We start from the raw sequence: 14,253 nt of genomic DNA on the forward strand, positions 1-14,253 counted from the left end.
CTGGACTAGACTCTTCAAAGGATTCAGTGTCATGAAGAACAGAGTGAGATAGTGGGACCACTCTAGAATGGGAAATAACAGACAAAACAGCTTAACGCAATAGGTGATGTTTGTCTGCACCTCGGATTGAAAACAAAATAACTCCAAAGTAAAGTTCTGCAACAATTGGGGAAATTGCAGTATGGACTGTATGCTATATGATATCATTTAACTAATGGTATTTTCTTGTCTGTCATGAAACTATGGATTTCACAGGAGAGTGTTTCTGTTCTGGTTATGCTGAAAAGAAATATTAAACTACTAAATGCACTGTTTCTTCTATACCATGCTGCCCTGCCCCATGTCTTTATACATACCTGTGATACTTCTTTTCAATAGCCATAGTTCAAAAGATGTTTAAATATTTTGCTTATCTTTTTAAGAAGAGTCACTTACTACTTTTGAAGAAAGTTTCTGTTGAATATTCTCTTCTTTAGTATTTCCATTCTCATTTAATTCTCGAAACCCATCTTCATCCTGAAATAGTTTCACATTTTAAGTAAAAACAGAGTTCAAATAAATTCTTAAGAAAAATTTTTTATAATGGTTAAGAGTAATGAAATATGGGGATATTCTTTTAGTTCTAATACTGAACTATTTAAAGTCAGACTTCAAAAGGAAATCTTATTCTCACATGCTAAAACATTGCTAATTTAATTGTTCAAGGATGGGGGCATATCCACATATACCCACCCTTTGGATTTCTGCATCCCCTGTTCAATTTTTATTAATAAATTCTGCCCTAATAGAAAAGAAATTCAAAAAGGATTTTATCACATTTCAGATAATTTGAAAAAGATTTTAAACAGATGGCATAATATGAATTTCATTAATATATTCTATCCTGCATTACTACACACACCTGTCAACAGATTAAAAGTTAAAAAATAAAAATTAAAAAAATTTCCTATTCAAAGTAATTTCTTAACCAATATCCTCCTCTACATTGAAAATTGCATCTAATATCTTTAACTAAATGTAAGTATGGAACCAATCAGATGCTTAAGTGCAAATAATAAATCTGCCACATGTACTGTTCTTGATAGAATAATTGAGATGCACTGTCAAGTCTTTTAGGTCAATTACTAAGTGTATCTAATATAACATTCATCTCTAGCCTCTGGGCTCAAGCGTGTTTTCCAGTTTAATCTCCTCCATCTACTAACCTATTTTATAGAAACCGTAACCCAACAAAAGTAAGTTACTCAAGTGAGTTGCCTGGGATGTTGTTTACCATCTTGACACAACCAAATCCTACTCATTCTTTAAAATCTATTCCAAATGTTATCCCTACGCTGCCCCAAATCCAAAGGGATTTGTTTCTCCTTTCAACTCAACCACATTCAAGCAAGTATTTAGGAGCGTACGCATCTATATTCCTCCTCCACACAGCAGCTTCTCTAAGGGGAGTATGCTTATTCACCTTAATGTATCATTCAGAGCACCTTACTTTACACATATAAACAGACCCCCAACAAAAGGCAGTTAAGATGGATAAACAATAGAAACACTGCAATTAGAATATAAACTTGCCTGCCTATTAGAGAAAGTAAAATAACCTTTTTTCTTTCTTCTCCAAGACTCTCCTGGCTAGCAACTCAAATTAACAAGATTGAACTTCTCAAATATGGAAAACTTGACAAATTGACTGAACAACAATATAAAAAATTACAGAGAAAGTTTTATACTAGGTGAAATAAACAAACTATGCATACATCAAATATACATACTAGGTGAAATATACGTAACTACTTCTACAAGTTACCTCAAAATGGCTCATAACAAAATCTATAAAAGTAAAATTAATGAAGTTAATGTTAGACTAACTATATATAACCAAGACAAAAATGAGTCAATTTTTCCAAGTAATTTATAATCGAATTGTAGAGTCACGTTAAGACATGAAAAGTATTTACCATAATGTAAGAAAATTAGTATCTTAATAGGAACATTTGCTATAACAGTTTACAAAAAAGGTTTGAAAAAAATACCTCCAAATATAAAGACTCAGAATTTGGGTCGCCTCTGTGAGACTGACTGGGGTTTAACTGCTTATTATCTTGTCTCTTTTGCAAATTCTGTCTTCTTTCTGAGGAAGTACTGTGTCCTCGACATCTGAATCCAACCTAATAAACCCCAGAGGGGGAAAAAAAACATGTCTTATTTTTTTAAGTAAATGTTTTATTGAAATATATAACATACAGAAAAGTACACAAGTGTACAACGCAATGAATTTTCATAAAAGTGCATAATTTATCATAAAAGGTTACAACTTTTGAGAAATAAGGTCATTAAAAAGAAAATATAAAAATGAGATAATTAATGCACGTTACTTTTTTCCCCCCTGTACATGACCATTTATATATTAGCTTATTTGTAATAGCCAAAAACTAGAAACAACCTAGATGTCCTTCACTGGGAGAACAGTTAAACCCACTGTGATACATCTATTATATATACTATGAAACAGCAGTCAGCCACAAAAAGGAATAAACTATTGATATACCCAATGTCTGGATAAATCTCAAGAGAACCATGTAAGTGAAAGAAAGCCAATCCTAAAATGATTGCATGAGCTCATTTATACATTTTTGAAATGACAAAATTATAACACAGGGGAACATATCAGTGGATTCCAGGGGGAAGAGGAGGCTGGTGGGGAAGGGAAGGGAAGAGGAAAAGGGAATGTAGCTACAAAAGGCCAACATGAGGGGATTCCTTATGGCGACAGATCTGTATCTTGACTGGATCAATGTCGGTATCTGATTGTGATATTGTATAAAATTTTCCAAGATGTTACCATTGGACGAAACTGCACATTACCATTGTATTAAACTATTGTTAAGTCTTCCAATATCAGCAGTTTTATTTTTTTTTAAAGAATTCCTAATAAAAATTAAAAATTAAAACTCTTGTTTCCAAGAAAACAAATTTAAGAGAATACATTTTTCATTCCATCATATACATTATTATTATCCTACCAATTTTATAAAATGTTCAATTGTTCAAGGGCAAGAAAAAACAAATTAAGCATTTTAAGACTCTTAAGACATTTCGAGTTCCCTCTCTTGAGAACCCAATGCCGCTAATATGAAATACCTCTTTTAACCAGGACACTTGGAAGACATGAAAGTATGATGTTCATTATCAGTTAATCTAAGATTCTAACAATAAACAGAACTTGAAGCACGCCTGGACGGAAGGTGCTGGTATATAGGCTTTGAACTATGAAATCAAAAATATACACCCAAAAACCTGGAACCACCTGGCAATTCCCATGCTAAGCAAGTGCTCTAAAAAGACTTGCTGTTAAGAAATAGAATTTTTCCTCTTTGGGGAAATAGGCTGTATGGACAACTACAGGCCAAGAGGATAGTCACACAGCAAATTTAATTCTTCTTAGAATATGCACTATGATTACTTGGCTACTTCCTATAACCTACAAGCACCTGTTAAGAGATGATTCCCAGATACCCAAGAATCTCTTGATTTTAAATATTTAACTCATTTTAAAATAGGCTCATGAACATGAATAGAGAAATGGACAGAAGAATATACATGATGAAGCCAATTTTAGTAAAATGTTAGACAGCATCTAGCTGGTAGCTATATGAATGTTCTCTGCAAAATTATTTCAACTTTCATAGTAAAATATTTTTTAAATTGGCTCATGAAAAGAAGCTATTACAAGGTGGTAAAATGAATGCAATTTATAATATACACAGGTACTAAAAAAAAACTTAATTCACATAAGTTAACACTGAAATTAGTACTAATAATTAAGCCCCAAGTTAGGGATGAACACAAAGAAAGAGAATAATTCTTGAGTACAACTCTACATTTTTTTTTTTTAATACAGGAAGGGGCACTCTTTTTTTTTTTAAAGATTTTTATTGGGGATTTAGGGGATGGGAACAGTGCTGGGGAATTGGGGGAAGGGGAACAGACAAGTTGCTGTTGTTTTGTTCTTCAGCCCAGCTCCAGGTTGAGCTGTTGTTCAGCATCTTAGCTGTGGAGGGCAGTGTCACTGGTCCTCATATGTGGGATCCGAACCAGGGCCTTCTGGCATCCCAAGCCAGCTCTTAACCAATGCACCACTCGGCCGGCCCTACATTTTTTTGTAGTCATTATCTCAAAAATCCAAAGCTGCCCTCCAACCAGCATGACAATTATGTCAAAAATTAAGCCCTCTTGTAATCCAGGTACTATATAAACATTCATGTTGTTACAAACACTAAAACAATTTTTTAAAAAAACAAATGCAACTTGATTCTTACACTTGGAGACATAAACCTCCAGGATTAAATTAAAACCACCAAACTAATGGTCCCAACAAAGTTCATGAAGACCAAACACAAAAATATTTCAATTGTTTCCTGGAATACATAACCTCATTTTTTTTTTTTCAGTTCTCCTCTAAGAAAAAGAGTTTTGTGGCTGAAAGTGGGCATACAGAACAGAGCAGAGAAACCAGCTTCCAATACATATTAAGATTCTTCAACGACTAGCACAAAATTACTGAAATACTGAAGTTTTCATACCCCATATATGTAACAAAAAAATACTAGGAATTGACGTATGAGGAATATGTACAAAATTTATTTTCAGAAAACTATACAACACTTCTGAACACAAAAAAATGACTCAAAAATAGGAAGACATACTGTTTTACGCATGGAAAGATGCGACACATCATAAAGGTAATTCTTTCTTCCTAAACTGATAGATTAGTGACCAATGGAACAAAACAGAAGGTCCAGAAATAGATTTCAATACATATGGGAATTAATAGGAGACAAGGATGGTTATCTCAAATCAGTAGAGAGATGAATTTTTCAATAAATGATGTTGGGAGATTTGGGTAGTCACCTAGAAAATACAAAGTAGGATCCATATCTCACACCATCCATCCACCAAGACAAACTCCAAATGGAATAATATTTAAATGTAAAAAAACAAGAGCATAAACACACTAGAGGAAAACAGGCAAATTCCTTTATAACCCTGGAGTAGGGACAAGGCTTTTCTAATTGATTTAAAACGCAGAGCCATTTTAAAAAGCGACAACAAAGTCAAGGATATAATATACGTATATCCTTATAAAAATAGACTTCTTAATGTTATTTAAAACATAAAATAAACTAATGCATGGCAATAACAATGAGCAAAGTCAAAAATTAAAATAAAAACCTAGAAAATATTTGCAACTGACATTACAAACTACAGGCTCCTAGAAATTTTAAATATTTCATAAGAACTTGATTTAAATGATTTTAAAATGTATAAGAGAGAGACTAAGATACAAAAAGTGAGCGAAGGGTATGACCAGACAAATTCACAGAAAAACAGAAGTGGTCCTTAAACACATAGAAAGATACTCAACTACATTAATACACATTTTAACCTAACTGGCACAAATCCAAAATCCTGAAACCACATGATTTCTTAGGCTACATAAAGATATACACTCTTCACATTATTGTTGAGAATGTAAAGTGGTGCAATCTGGTGATATTTACCAAATAGCAGATGACTTTAACTTTTCACCCAGCAGTCCCTTATCTAGGAATTTATTCTACTGCCTATACAGACAATGCATCATGTCTAAACAGCAAGTTTTCAAACAACTGAATGTCCATTGACAGAACTACAGAGATCAACAGTGATATAACTATATACACTAGGAATTGTTTTTTAAAAAAATATAGAAGCCCTTTATGTAATAAAATGAAAATGTCTCCAAGGAATATTGGATGATGAAAGTAGAGTACAGAATAGAGTGGATAAAAAATAAGATACATACTTGTATTTACTTGTAATTACATAAAGAAACTGGGAAAATACACAAGAAACTAATCAAAGTGGAACAGATATAGGGGACAGATACAGAGAAGAGGGGAAGACGAAAGGAAATGGGTGAAAATGAGATTTTGTAATAACCTTTTTCGTTTCTTTTATTGTTCAACCTATTCACAAAATAAAACCATTTATAAGAAAGTTTTAGATTCTGTCCATCATTTAAAATTAAAGCTTTATCAGGGTATAGGAAAAATCTGCTTTTCAAATATTAAAATACTCATAAAAATATTAAAAATCACTGCATGGTACAGTAGTTAAAACAGCATGGTACAGCTGCAAATTTCTGATACATGGAACAAAAGCCTAGAAATAGCAAATGACTAAAAGGCCTGCACAAATCAGAGAAAAAAATGGATTATAATGTTAGGACCACAGGTTGACTACTTTGAAAATCTACATCATTATGTTGTACCATACATCAAATCAATTTCAGATAAAATTCTGGAAACATAATGCTAGAAAAAAGCAGAAAATACAAGTGAGTATTTGATTACTCAGAGACTTTTTAAGCCTAAAAATAATCAGAAATTGCAAAAGGGGGAACTATTTTCACTTAAAAGAAACAAAAAGATTCTGCATGTCAAAAAACAAACAAATACATGCTTAAGAAAAGTAAAACAAAGTATCACAAGTGGAAAAGAAAACAAACACATTGTTCCACATCTTGCTCCAGTTCTTTTGGAATGAAAAGAGATACAAAACAAACAAACCTTAACATACTTATACTACATGTGTTTTCATAATTTTCTTTTTTGTTGTTGTTCTTTTCCCATTTCTTACCAGTTTTGAGGTAGAGGGAAAATGTTTTTGTCTATCAGTATCACTTCCTCTCCAGTGGGCTACTGATATCAAAAATAATAGTACAGAGGCTACAAACTTGGCAGTTCTAGCAGTTGGAATTTCAACATAAAATTTTAGCACTTAACTAAACATTGTGTAGATTTTGTTTACATAATCTATTTAAACAACTCTTATTTTAGCTCTTTTGTTTTTAATTAAATAAAGCTAGACTGCCTCACAAGCCTGCCACAAACAATGACTCATTTTTGCAATAACCACAGGGGAAGAGGGCATTATTCTGACTGTTTTCCTGACACCCAAATTAATGTCAGAGTACATCTGAAATGCTTCATTTTAGGGAGGCAAAGGAACCGGCAAGTATTTGGTCTACTTAATCTGTTAGCAACTTACTCTAATTTCAGTTCATCCACAGATCTAGTAGTATAATTTTAATTCCTTAAGGAATCCAGGAAGTCTATCTAAAATTTGAAAGGAAAAACGCTGACCAATAAGGAAGTCCTGATTTCACAGACAACCAATGTGGGAAGCCAGTTACTGGAAGCTTGTAGCAGTATGTAACTCGCTCTGCTGTCCTGCAGCTAGGTCCTGCTCCCCCAGACCAGGAAGCTGCCAGTCTGGCCTCACTGTGGGGGAGGCAGCCATCACTACAGCATTGCAACAACAGCACTGCAACAACAGTGTGGCTTGTGGTGTTCACAGGCAAGTCACACGGACAAGGCTGCAGTCCTCAAGTTCAGGAACCAATATGTAAGGCATTAAAATGCTTTAAAATTTTTTATATAGATAAGTTAGCAGGTGAACCAAGATTGGAGGCTATACAATTTAAAACTATGAAATATCCAAATACATTTCTTAGGTATAGAAAAGTAGGAAAATGTTACAATGTGCCCATATATATACCACCTATTTTCAACATTTTTGCCATTTTGCTTCATTACGTCAATAATTTTATTGGCTAAGCCATATTAAAGTTATAGATATAATATTTTATTTTTGTCTTTTATTTATTTATTTTTTAGCTGAGCCATCCTGCCACCTGTTGGCAGCTCAGCGGCAGCTCAGCTCGGGCCGGGAATTGAACCATTGTTGCTCAGAGCTCAAACTCTTGAGCGAGCTCTTAACCAACTGAGAAACTCGGCCAGCGTAATATTTTATTTTTAAATAATTCAATATGCATCTCTAAAAATTAAGGACACCGCCCTTCAGAACCACTACCCATTTATAATAATCCATCTCACACTAATCAAATTTCTCCGACCTAATTCAAATTACCTGTGAATTATTTCTTTGTTCAGTCTGCCTTCCACCTCTAGAAAATGTCTGATTTTTTTCCATCCAAGGTTTTTTCTGAGTTGCCTGGCAAGTTACATTGGACCAATTTACACCACCTGTAACAAATGAGATTTAAAAATATGATTTACTTATAAAAGATGCCAAAACCGAAACTGCTCCTTAAATTCATGTACTGAAATTCAGTCACTATAAATGTAATAGTGGAAAGATTTCTATAAACTTTAAGTGGTATTCCAGTTGTTAGTAATACAAAGAGTATCATCTGCAGAATACCTCTGGCTGGCATTTTCTCAATTTTATCAGCAAAATTATACTTTCAAATTAACTTGAATCTCCTCTGGAAGATTTCTAATTTTTTTTGCAGCATCAGCAAGCTTCATGCTTAAAAGCAAAACTTTGACATGGACAAAGAAGAAAGTATAGGAAAAACAGTATGCAGAAAAATAAGTACCTGCACATATAGATGAGTCCACATGCTAAAAATAGAAACAAAAAAGACAATTATATATGAGTCAACACCGTATACCCTACAAAATATTTCATAATCTAGTCTAGTGTGAAGCATGCTTATTACAATCTTAGAAGAAAATACTTCTCCATAAATGAATATTTTTCATATTAATAAAATACACAAAAATGTTGGTAACCATCCTATTACTACAGGAATTGTTAATGAAAATAGATCCTTAAGCTTTAGCAGAGGACACAAGAATAGTGACAGATGACTGATCAAACAAAGCAATGTTACACATACATTCATGGTGCTGGAATCAGGATTTCGCAAAGCCCCTGCTGTAGGCTGGTTGTTGCCGTGTTTGGGGCTGCAGTAGCCACTATCACTGTCAATGTCAGCCTCACTAGCCCCCTGTTCACTAGAGGATTCGGCAGTAGGGTGGGATGCTCTTCTCCGCCTGCCTTTGGACTTCCAGAGCATCGTGGCAGAGCTCTCCGAAAGAGACTTGTTAGCGATGTCTGACGGGAAATCTACAAGGCAAGCAAAGCGTGACAACTCTTTGTGAGGACCAGGTTGATCAATTGTTAAACTATCGTTGAGGTTATAAGAAATAAAGATAGCTAACTTTGTAAATGGTGAACATGTTCTGAAAACTTCATCAAAAGGTAAAAGGCATTCCTGACAAGTTGGTTTATAACGTGTTTATTATGAAACGAAAATAGATTAGCACATTAAAATATGATAACAAACCCCCATTACCCATTTAAGAAAGAGAACATCACTAACCCTTTGAAGCACACTGCCTGCCCCTGCATGGTAGCATCCTCTTCCCCCCTCAGAGGTCACCTCTATTCTGAATTCTGTGTTGTCATTCCCTCACTTTTCAAAACAGATATACCATCATTTCTGTATTCCTAAAAACATAAATCATGTAACTTTGCAATTTTGACCTATAAAAATGAAATCTTACTGTCCAAGTTCTGCTGTGACTTGCTTCCCACCCTGCCTCCTCCACGCTGGTTCTGAGATTCAGATGCTGTGGCTGTATTTCATTAATGTTGCTGGGATCTAGAACGCCTGTGTGTGATGTGACCACACCATAATGTAGTTGCCCTTTGTACCACTGACGGCACACTTGGGTTGTTTGGGGGTTTTGCTCTTATTAAGAACATTACTGTTGTAAACATTCTCATACCGACATTTATGAATGTATATGTGTGCATGTGAAAGTTTCTCTAAGGTAAATATTACTGGGTCTTAGGGTATACATACATTCAACTTTCCTTGGTAGTGCCAAATCATTTTCAAAGGTGGTTACAACAGTCTACGCCCCAACAGCAGGATATAAATATCCCCACTCATCCACACATGCACAAAATACTTGATGCTGTCTTCTAGACTGTAATTTTTGCCAATTGTTGGGTATAAAAAGAGGGCTCATTGTTGAGTTTTAATTTGCATTTTCCTGCTTAATAATGAGATTTGAGCATTTTTTTCTGAGGCTTTTAGCCACTAATGTTTTCCCTTCTGTGAAATACGTTTTAATTTTACTTTTGGATTGTTTGACTTCTGCCTAGTTTTCTAATGAACTTATCTGTTTCTTATTTCTGTATTTCACAAATTGTAATCACAAGATATTAAAAACAAACAAACCTAACAATTTCCACCCAACCCAACAACTTATAAATTTTTCTCTATCCACATTCCTGCCCATAATTTTTAGACAGCCTCAATATAATTGAGTTGTGCTGTTTAATATTATGTATATGTTCTTCATACTTATAATATAAGAAGGTTCCATATTATTCCATTGAGAGGATGTCCTGTACTTCTTTTGACTTCTCACCTGCTACTGGACCCTGGGACGTTTTCTGTATTTTTGTTGTGCATCTTTAATCAAACAGCCCCTTTTCTTTCCAGGGGGAGATTCTATTTGGGTACATTCGCAAGAGTGAAGGGCAGATTCCTATAGTTCCGCCAAATTGTTTCAGCCCCCTGACACTGTGTCCCAGGGGCCCTGAAGGCAGGTGAGATCATTTTCTTAGTGATTCGTATGAATTCTTTATACGTATGTCCTCATACTAATCCTTTGTCAGTTATATGCATGTAAAATCTTTTCCAAGTTTGTAGCTTGTTCTTTCACTCACTTTTGATAAACAGAAATTCTGAATTTTAGACATTGCCCTCCCTGCAGTCATAAAGCTATCTACCTATATTTTCTTTTACATGTGGTTTTCCCATTTAAGTCCTTAATCCACATGGAATAGATTTGCATGGGGTATAAGTTAGGGATCTGTAGTGCTATCTCTGTCATTTTTTATGTATGTTTCCACATACGTGTGAGTCTTTTTGTGGGCTCCTTGTTCTGTTTTTGTATACTGCATTTTGTATACTATATTTTTGTATAAGTCTATAGGAATTACGATGGCTTACTAGGTCTTGATATCTAGAGAAAAAGTTCTTTTGCAGAGATGTCTTGGCTCTTCTTAGACCAGTACTCCTTTATTTTAGAATTAGTTTGTCAAGTTCCCTAAAAATTTCTATTGGAATTTTGATTGGAACATCACTGAATCTACAGATTAACTCAGGGAAAAAATGACATTTGCAATATCAAATCTTCCTGCATGAACATGATACTTAGATTTCTTTTAAATGTTCTATAATAAAGTTATAGTGTTGTGCATAAATGTCTTTGTACATCTTGTATAAGGTTCATTGCCAGAAACTATATTTTTGTTGCTACTGTAAATGGCATCTTTTCTTAAACTCTGTAGGGAGCATACTGAAATGCAATTTACTTGTATAGTATCTTACATCTATCTACCCATCTTACTAAATTCTTACTAAATAATACAAGCTTGTGTTCAAGAGCAAAAATCTGTTTCAAATTCCTTTATAGTATTTCATTCTACCTCTGATACCAATTAATACTCAGAAATTAAAAACAAACTAAAGAATAAAAACACAGAATGTACAATCCTCAGAATCTGGAAATAAACTATAGAATAAGAATACTGACAGAAAATATAATTGTCTACTTAAATTATAACTCCATCTTTTCCTTTTATAATTCTTATGCTTCAGAAGGCTATCTTTACAGTCATAATAAGCAAACTAAAGAATTTGTAAAAGCAGTCCCAGGATTGAAAGCGTGTAGAAAGAGTCACTATGACTACGAACACCTAACACACAGAGAACTTTGTAATATATTACATTGTGATTCTTCTCCATACCAACTCCAAGCATGTCAGAGTCTGTTACTCTGTTTGCCCAACAAATCACACAATGACTGTATTATCAGCAAGATTGTTTTTTAACTGATTCCCAGATCCTTTTTTGGTCCTAATGGATCTAAGCAATTGTAAAAGGATAACTGACTAGATGTCGAAACGAAAAGAAACAGCCCAATTGAAAGAAAGTATGCGCCATCTAATTCATTTTAAGACAGACTGCATTTGAGTAGAGAGTAAAGGGGTAAAAATCATATGTGCCTTTGAACAGATGTAATTCTTGGCCTTTGATCATTAACAAGGATTTTTTTACTAGCATCAATGACAATGGGTGAGAAGAGATAGATATCGGGGGGAGGGGGGTTGTTACCTGGTGAGGGTGAAAAGGGTAACTATTGTATTGTTCTGTACACCTGAAACTAACAATAAAAAAAATAAATTAAAAAGAAAAAAAAAAAAAAGAAGAGATAGATATCTATTCTATAGCCATAAGGCTAAGATCAGAGATACATATTGCAATTTCATGATATAAACAGAAAAAGAATATTATAAGACTATTACCAGGATAAAGCTTTTTTATTTAATGCTTATACCATCCTCTAAAACACTTCGAACAAAATTATATCCTACTGGTCCAAAATTTTTACTTGTTTGACAGGATATACTGGGGATGTCAAAAAATGTATACAAGTGGACACTTTGGTCAACGTTGCTCAAGCAGTAGTTTGCCATAATCAGAAGTGTCTGGACACTGATGGAACCACTGTGAGCACCTCTTGAAGTCAAACGCGACTTGTATTCAACTTTTGTTATCGGTATATATTGAGAATTACAATTTTAGTACAGTTTTCCTTTCTTAAAATGTGTATACATTTTTTTGACACTCTCTGTAGTTGTCACTCATAAGTTTGGTTCAGTTTTATGCTAAAGTATGACACAGAAAATTTGCTAAATTCTTTCTATAAAAGTATCATAGGATGTTAAGTTGTTTTACAAAGGGTTTAATCTAGTTATGAAAACATGTACAAACCTGATTTCTACCAAAATGAGTCCCTCATATCTCCACAATGTCTGCAAAATTCCATTTCTGATTTCTGAACTGCTTCACTATTTTATAAGGAAACCCCAAACTCTTCCCAAAAATTGTACATAAACCAGCAAAGGAAGTTGAAAGAACATTAAGGACATGGACTGTTTTATCCATCCTTCCTAGAGAATTTCACAAAATGGCAGGACAAATGGAAGGATGAAAGTCTAGAATCATGAAAAGTGGTACTGTCCACAGTTATAAAGTCAATGAATGACAACAGATGGAAATCAGTGATGTATATTATATGTAATTACCCTTGCCTTACCGGTTTGCTGTGAAGCATCTACCAGAAGCACAATTTTTGATCGATTATCAGGACCCGCTGCATTTGTCTCTTTCTGAGTGGCTACGTTTTTCACCAGTGGCCTTTTGCTTTTTATGTGCTGTTGTAAAAGTTGTTGCTGATTAAGTAAAATTTTAAAAAAAAGGTAAGATTCTACTCAATGTACTCAACATTACAAAATACACATTCACTGTAAAATACGCCTAAATGTATACTCCAAATTAATGGTTTGCAGCCCATGGGGAAACAAGGTTACTGTTAGGATTTCATGAAATTATCTGCAGGCAATCATAAGAGGCTAAATAAGGTATTACACACATTTATACAAAATTTTTCAAATAACCATTAACACTACTATAATTAATGAAATATGAATTCATTTTTAATTGTTAGTTCCATTTTTAATTTTCTCAATCAATAATTATTAATAGAAGTAAAACTATATCATATAAGGGGATGTAAGTTTTTATTTAAAAGAGTAACAAACAGGGTGGTTACTTATACAAAGGCCAAATTATAGTTTCATGATAGCAGTGAAGTACAAAAGATATCTGCTTTAGAGCTTACAAATGTAAAACAGCTAATCCTTTCCTTCATTTTTAAAAAATGAGTATTCATCGTTTAATAACAATTTGTACAACAGAATTCTGAATGTAACTTTCTAAATTCAAGTCCTGGGAATGCACTCTGAGAATCATGTTATCTCATCTGAAAGTTATATACTATTATCTTATTTCCAATATTTATTTCTTTTCATTCTCAGAGGTCCCAAAAGGGTTTCCCTTGACCCATGGTGTTTCCATGAATGAAGACTAAAAGCTTTTCCAAGCAACCTCTGCTGCTTGTTTGTCTTTTGATTTGTAGAAAGTATACCAGGAGACAGCAAAGACTTTTTTCTGAAGATCTGGGCTGATAGCATCTAAGGAAGCATCAACTCCTCGATGACACAGTCGATGACACAGTCGAAAGATGTACCTAAGAAGTCACTCTGCCTTCTGTTAACTCAAAAGTATTGAAGAGATGGTTTTTCTTATTTGCAATAGAAAAGTAACCTTTTAGTTAAGAAATGGTTACCTAGAACAAATGTTAATTCTCTTGTGATTTCAAGGCCTTCGTGTTTTGGGTTTTGTTTTTTTTTAACTTAATCAAAAGGGCGGTTCTGACTAAAGGTGGTTTCACATATTTATCGTTCTCTTTTTTTTTT

The 14,253-nt window shown here is 33.8% G+C and overlaps 1 protein-coding gene across 1 annotated transcript in view; it reads right to left on the reverse strand.

Moving 5' to 3' along the window:
• Positions 1-14,253, reverse strand: part of SECISBP2L (SECIS binding protein 2 like) — a 52,610-nt gene that overhangs the window by 27,221 nt on the left and 11,136 nt on the right. The window contains exons 4-9 of the mRNA XM_019664616.1: positions 13,032-13,167; positions 8,747-8,976; positions 8,444-8,468; positions 7,972-8,087; positions 2,031-2,165; positions 436-516 (exon numbers count right to left, since the gene is read on the reverse strand). Coding sequence (XP_019520161.1) covers positions 436-516; positions 2,031-2,165; positions 7,972-8,087; positions 8,444-8,468; positions 8,747-8,976; positions 13,032-13,167 — 723 coding nt within the window. The remainder of the gene's footprint in view (positions 1-435; positions 517-2,030; positions 2,166-7,971; positions 8,088-8,443; positions 8,469-8,746; positions 8,977-13,031; positions 13,168-14,253) is intronic.

The sequence above is a fragment of the Hipposideros armiger genome, unplaced genomic scaffold (genome assembly GCF_001890085.2).
Source record: "Hipposideros armiger isolate ML-2016 unplaced genomic scaffold, ASM189008v1 scaffold_12, whole genome shotgun sequence".
NCBI lineage: Eukaryota > Metazoa > Chordata > Mammalia > Chiroptera > Hipposideridae > Hipposideros > Hipposideros armiger.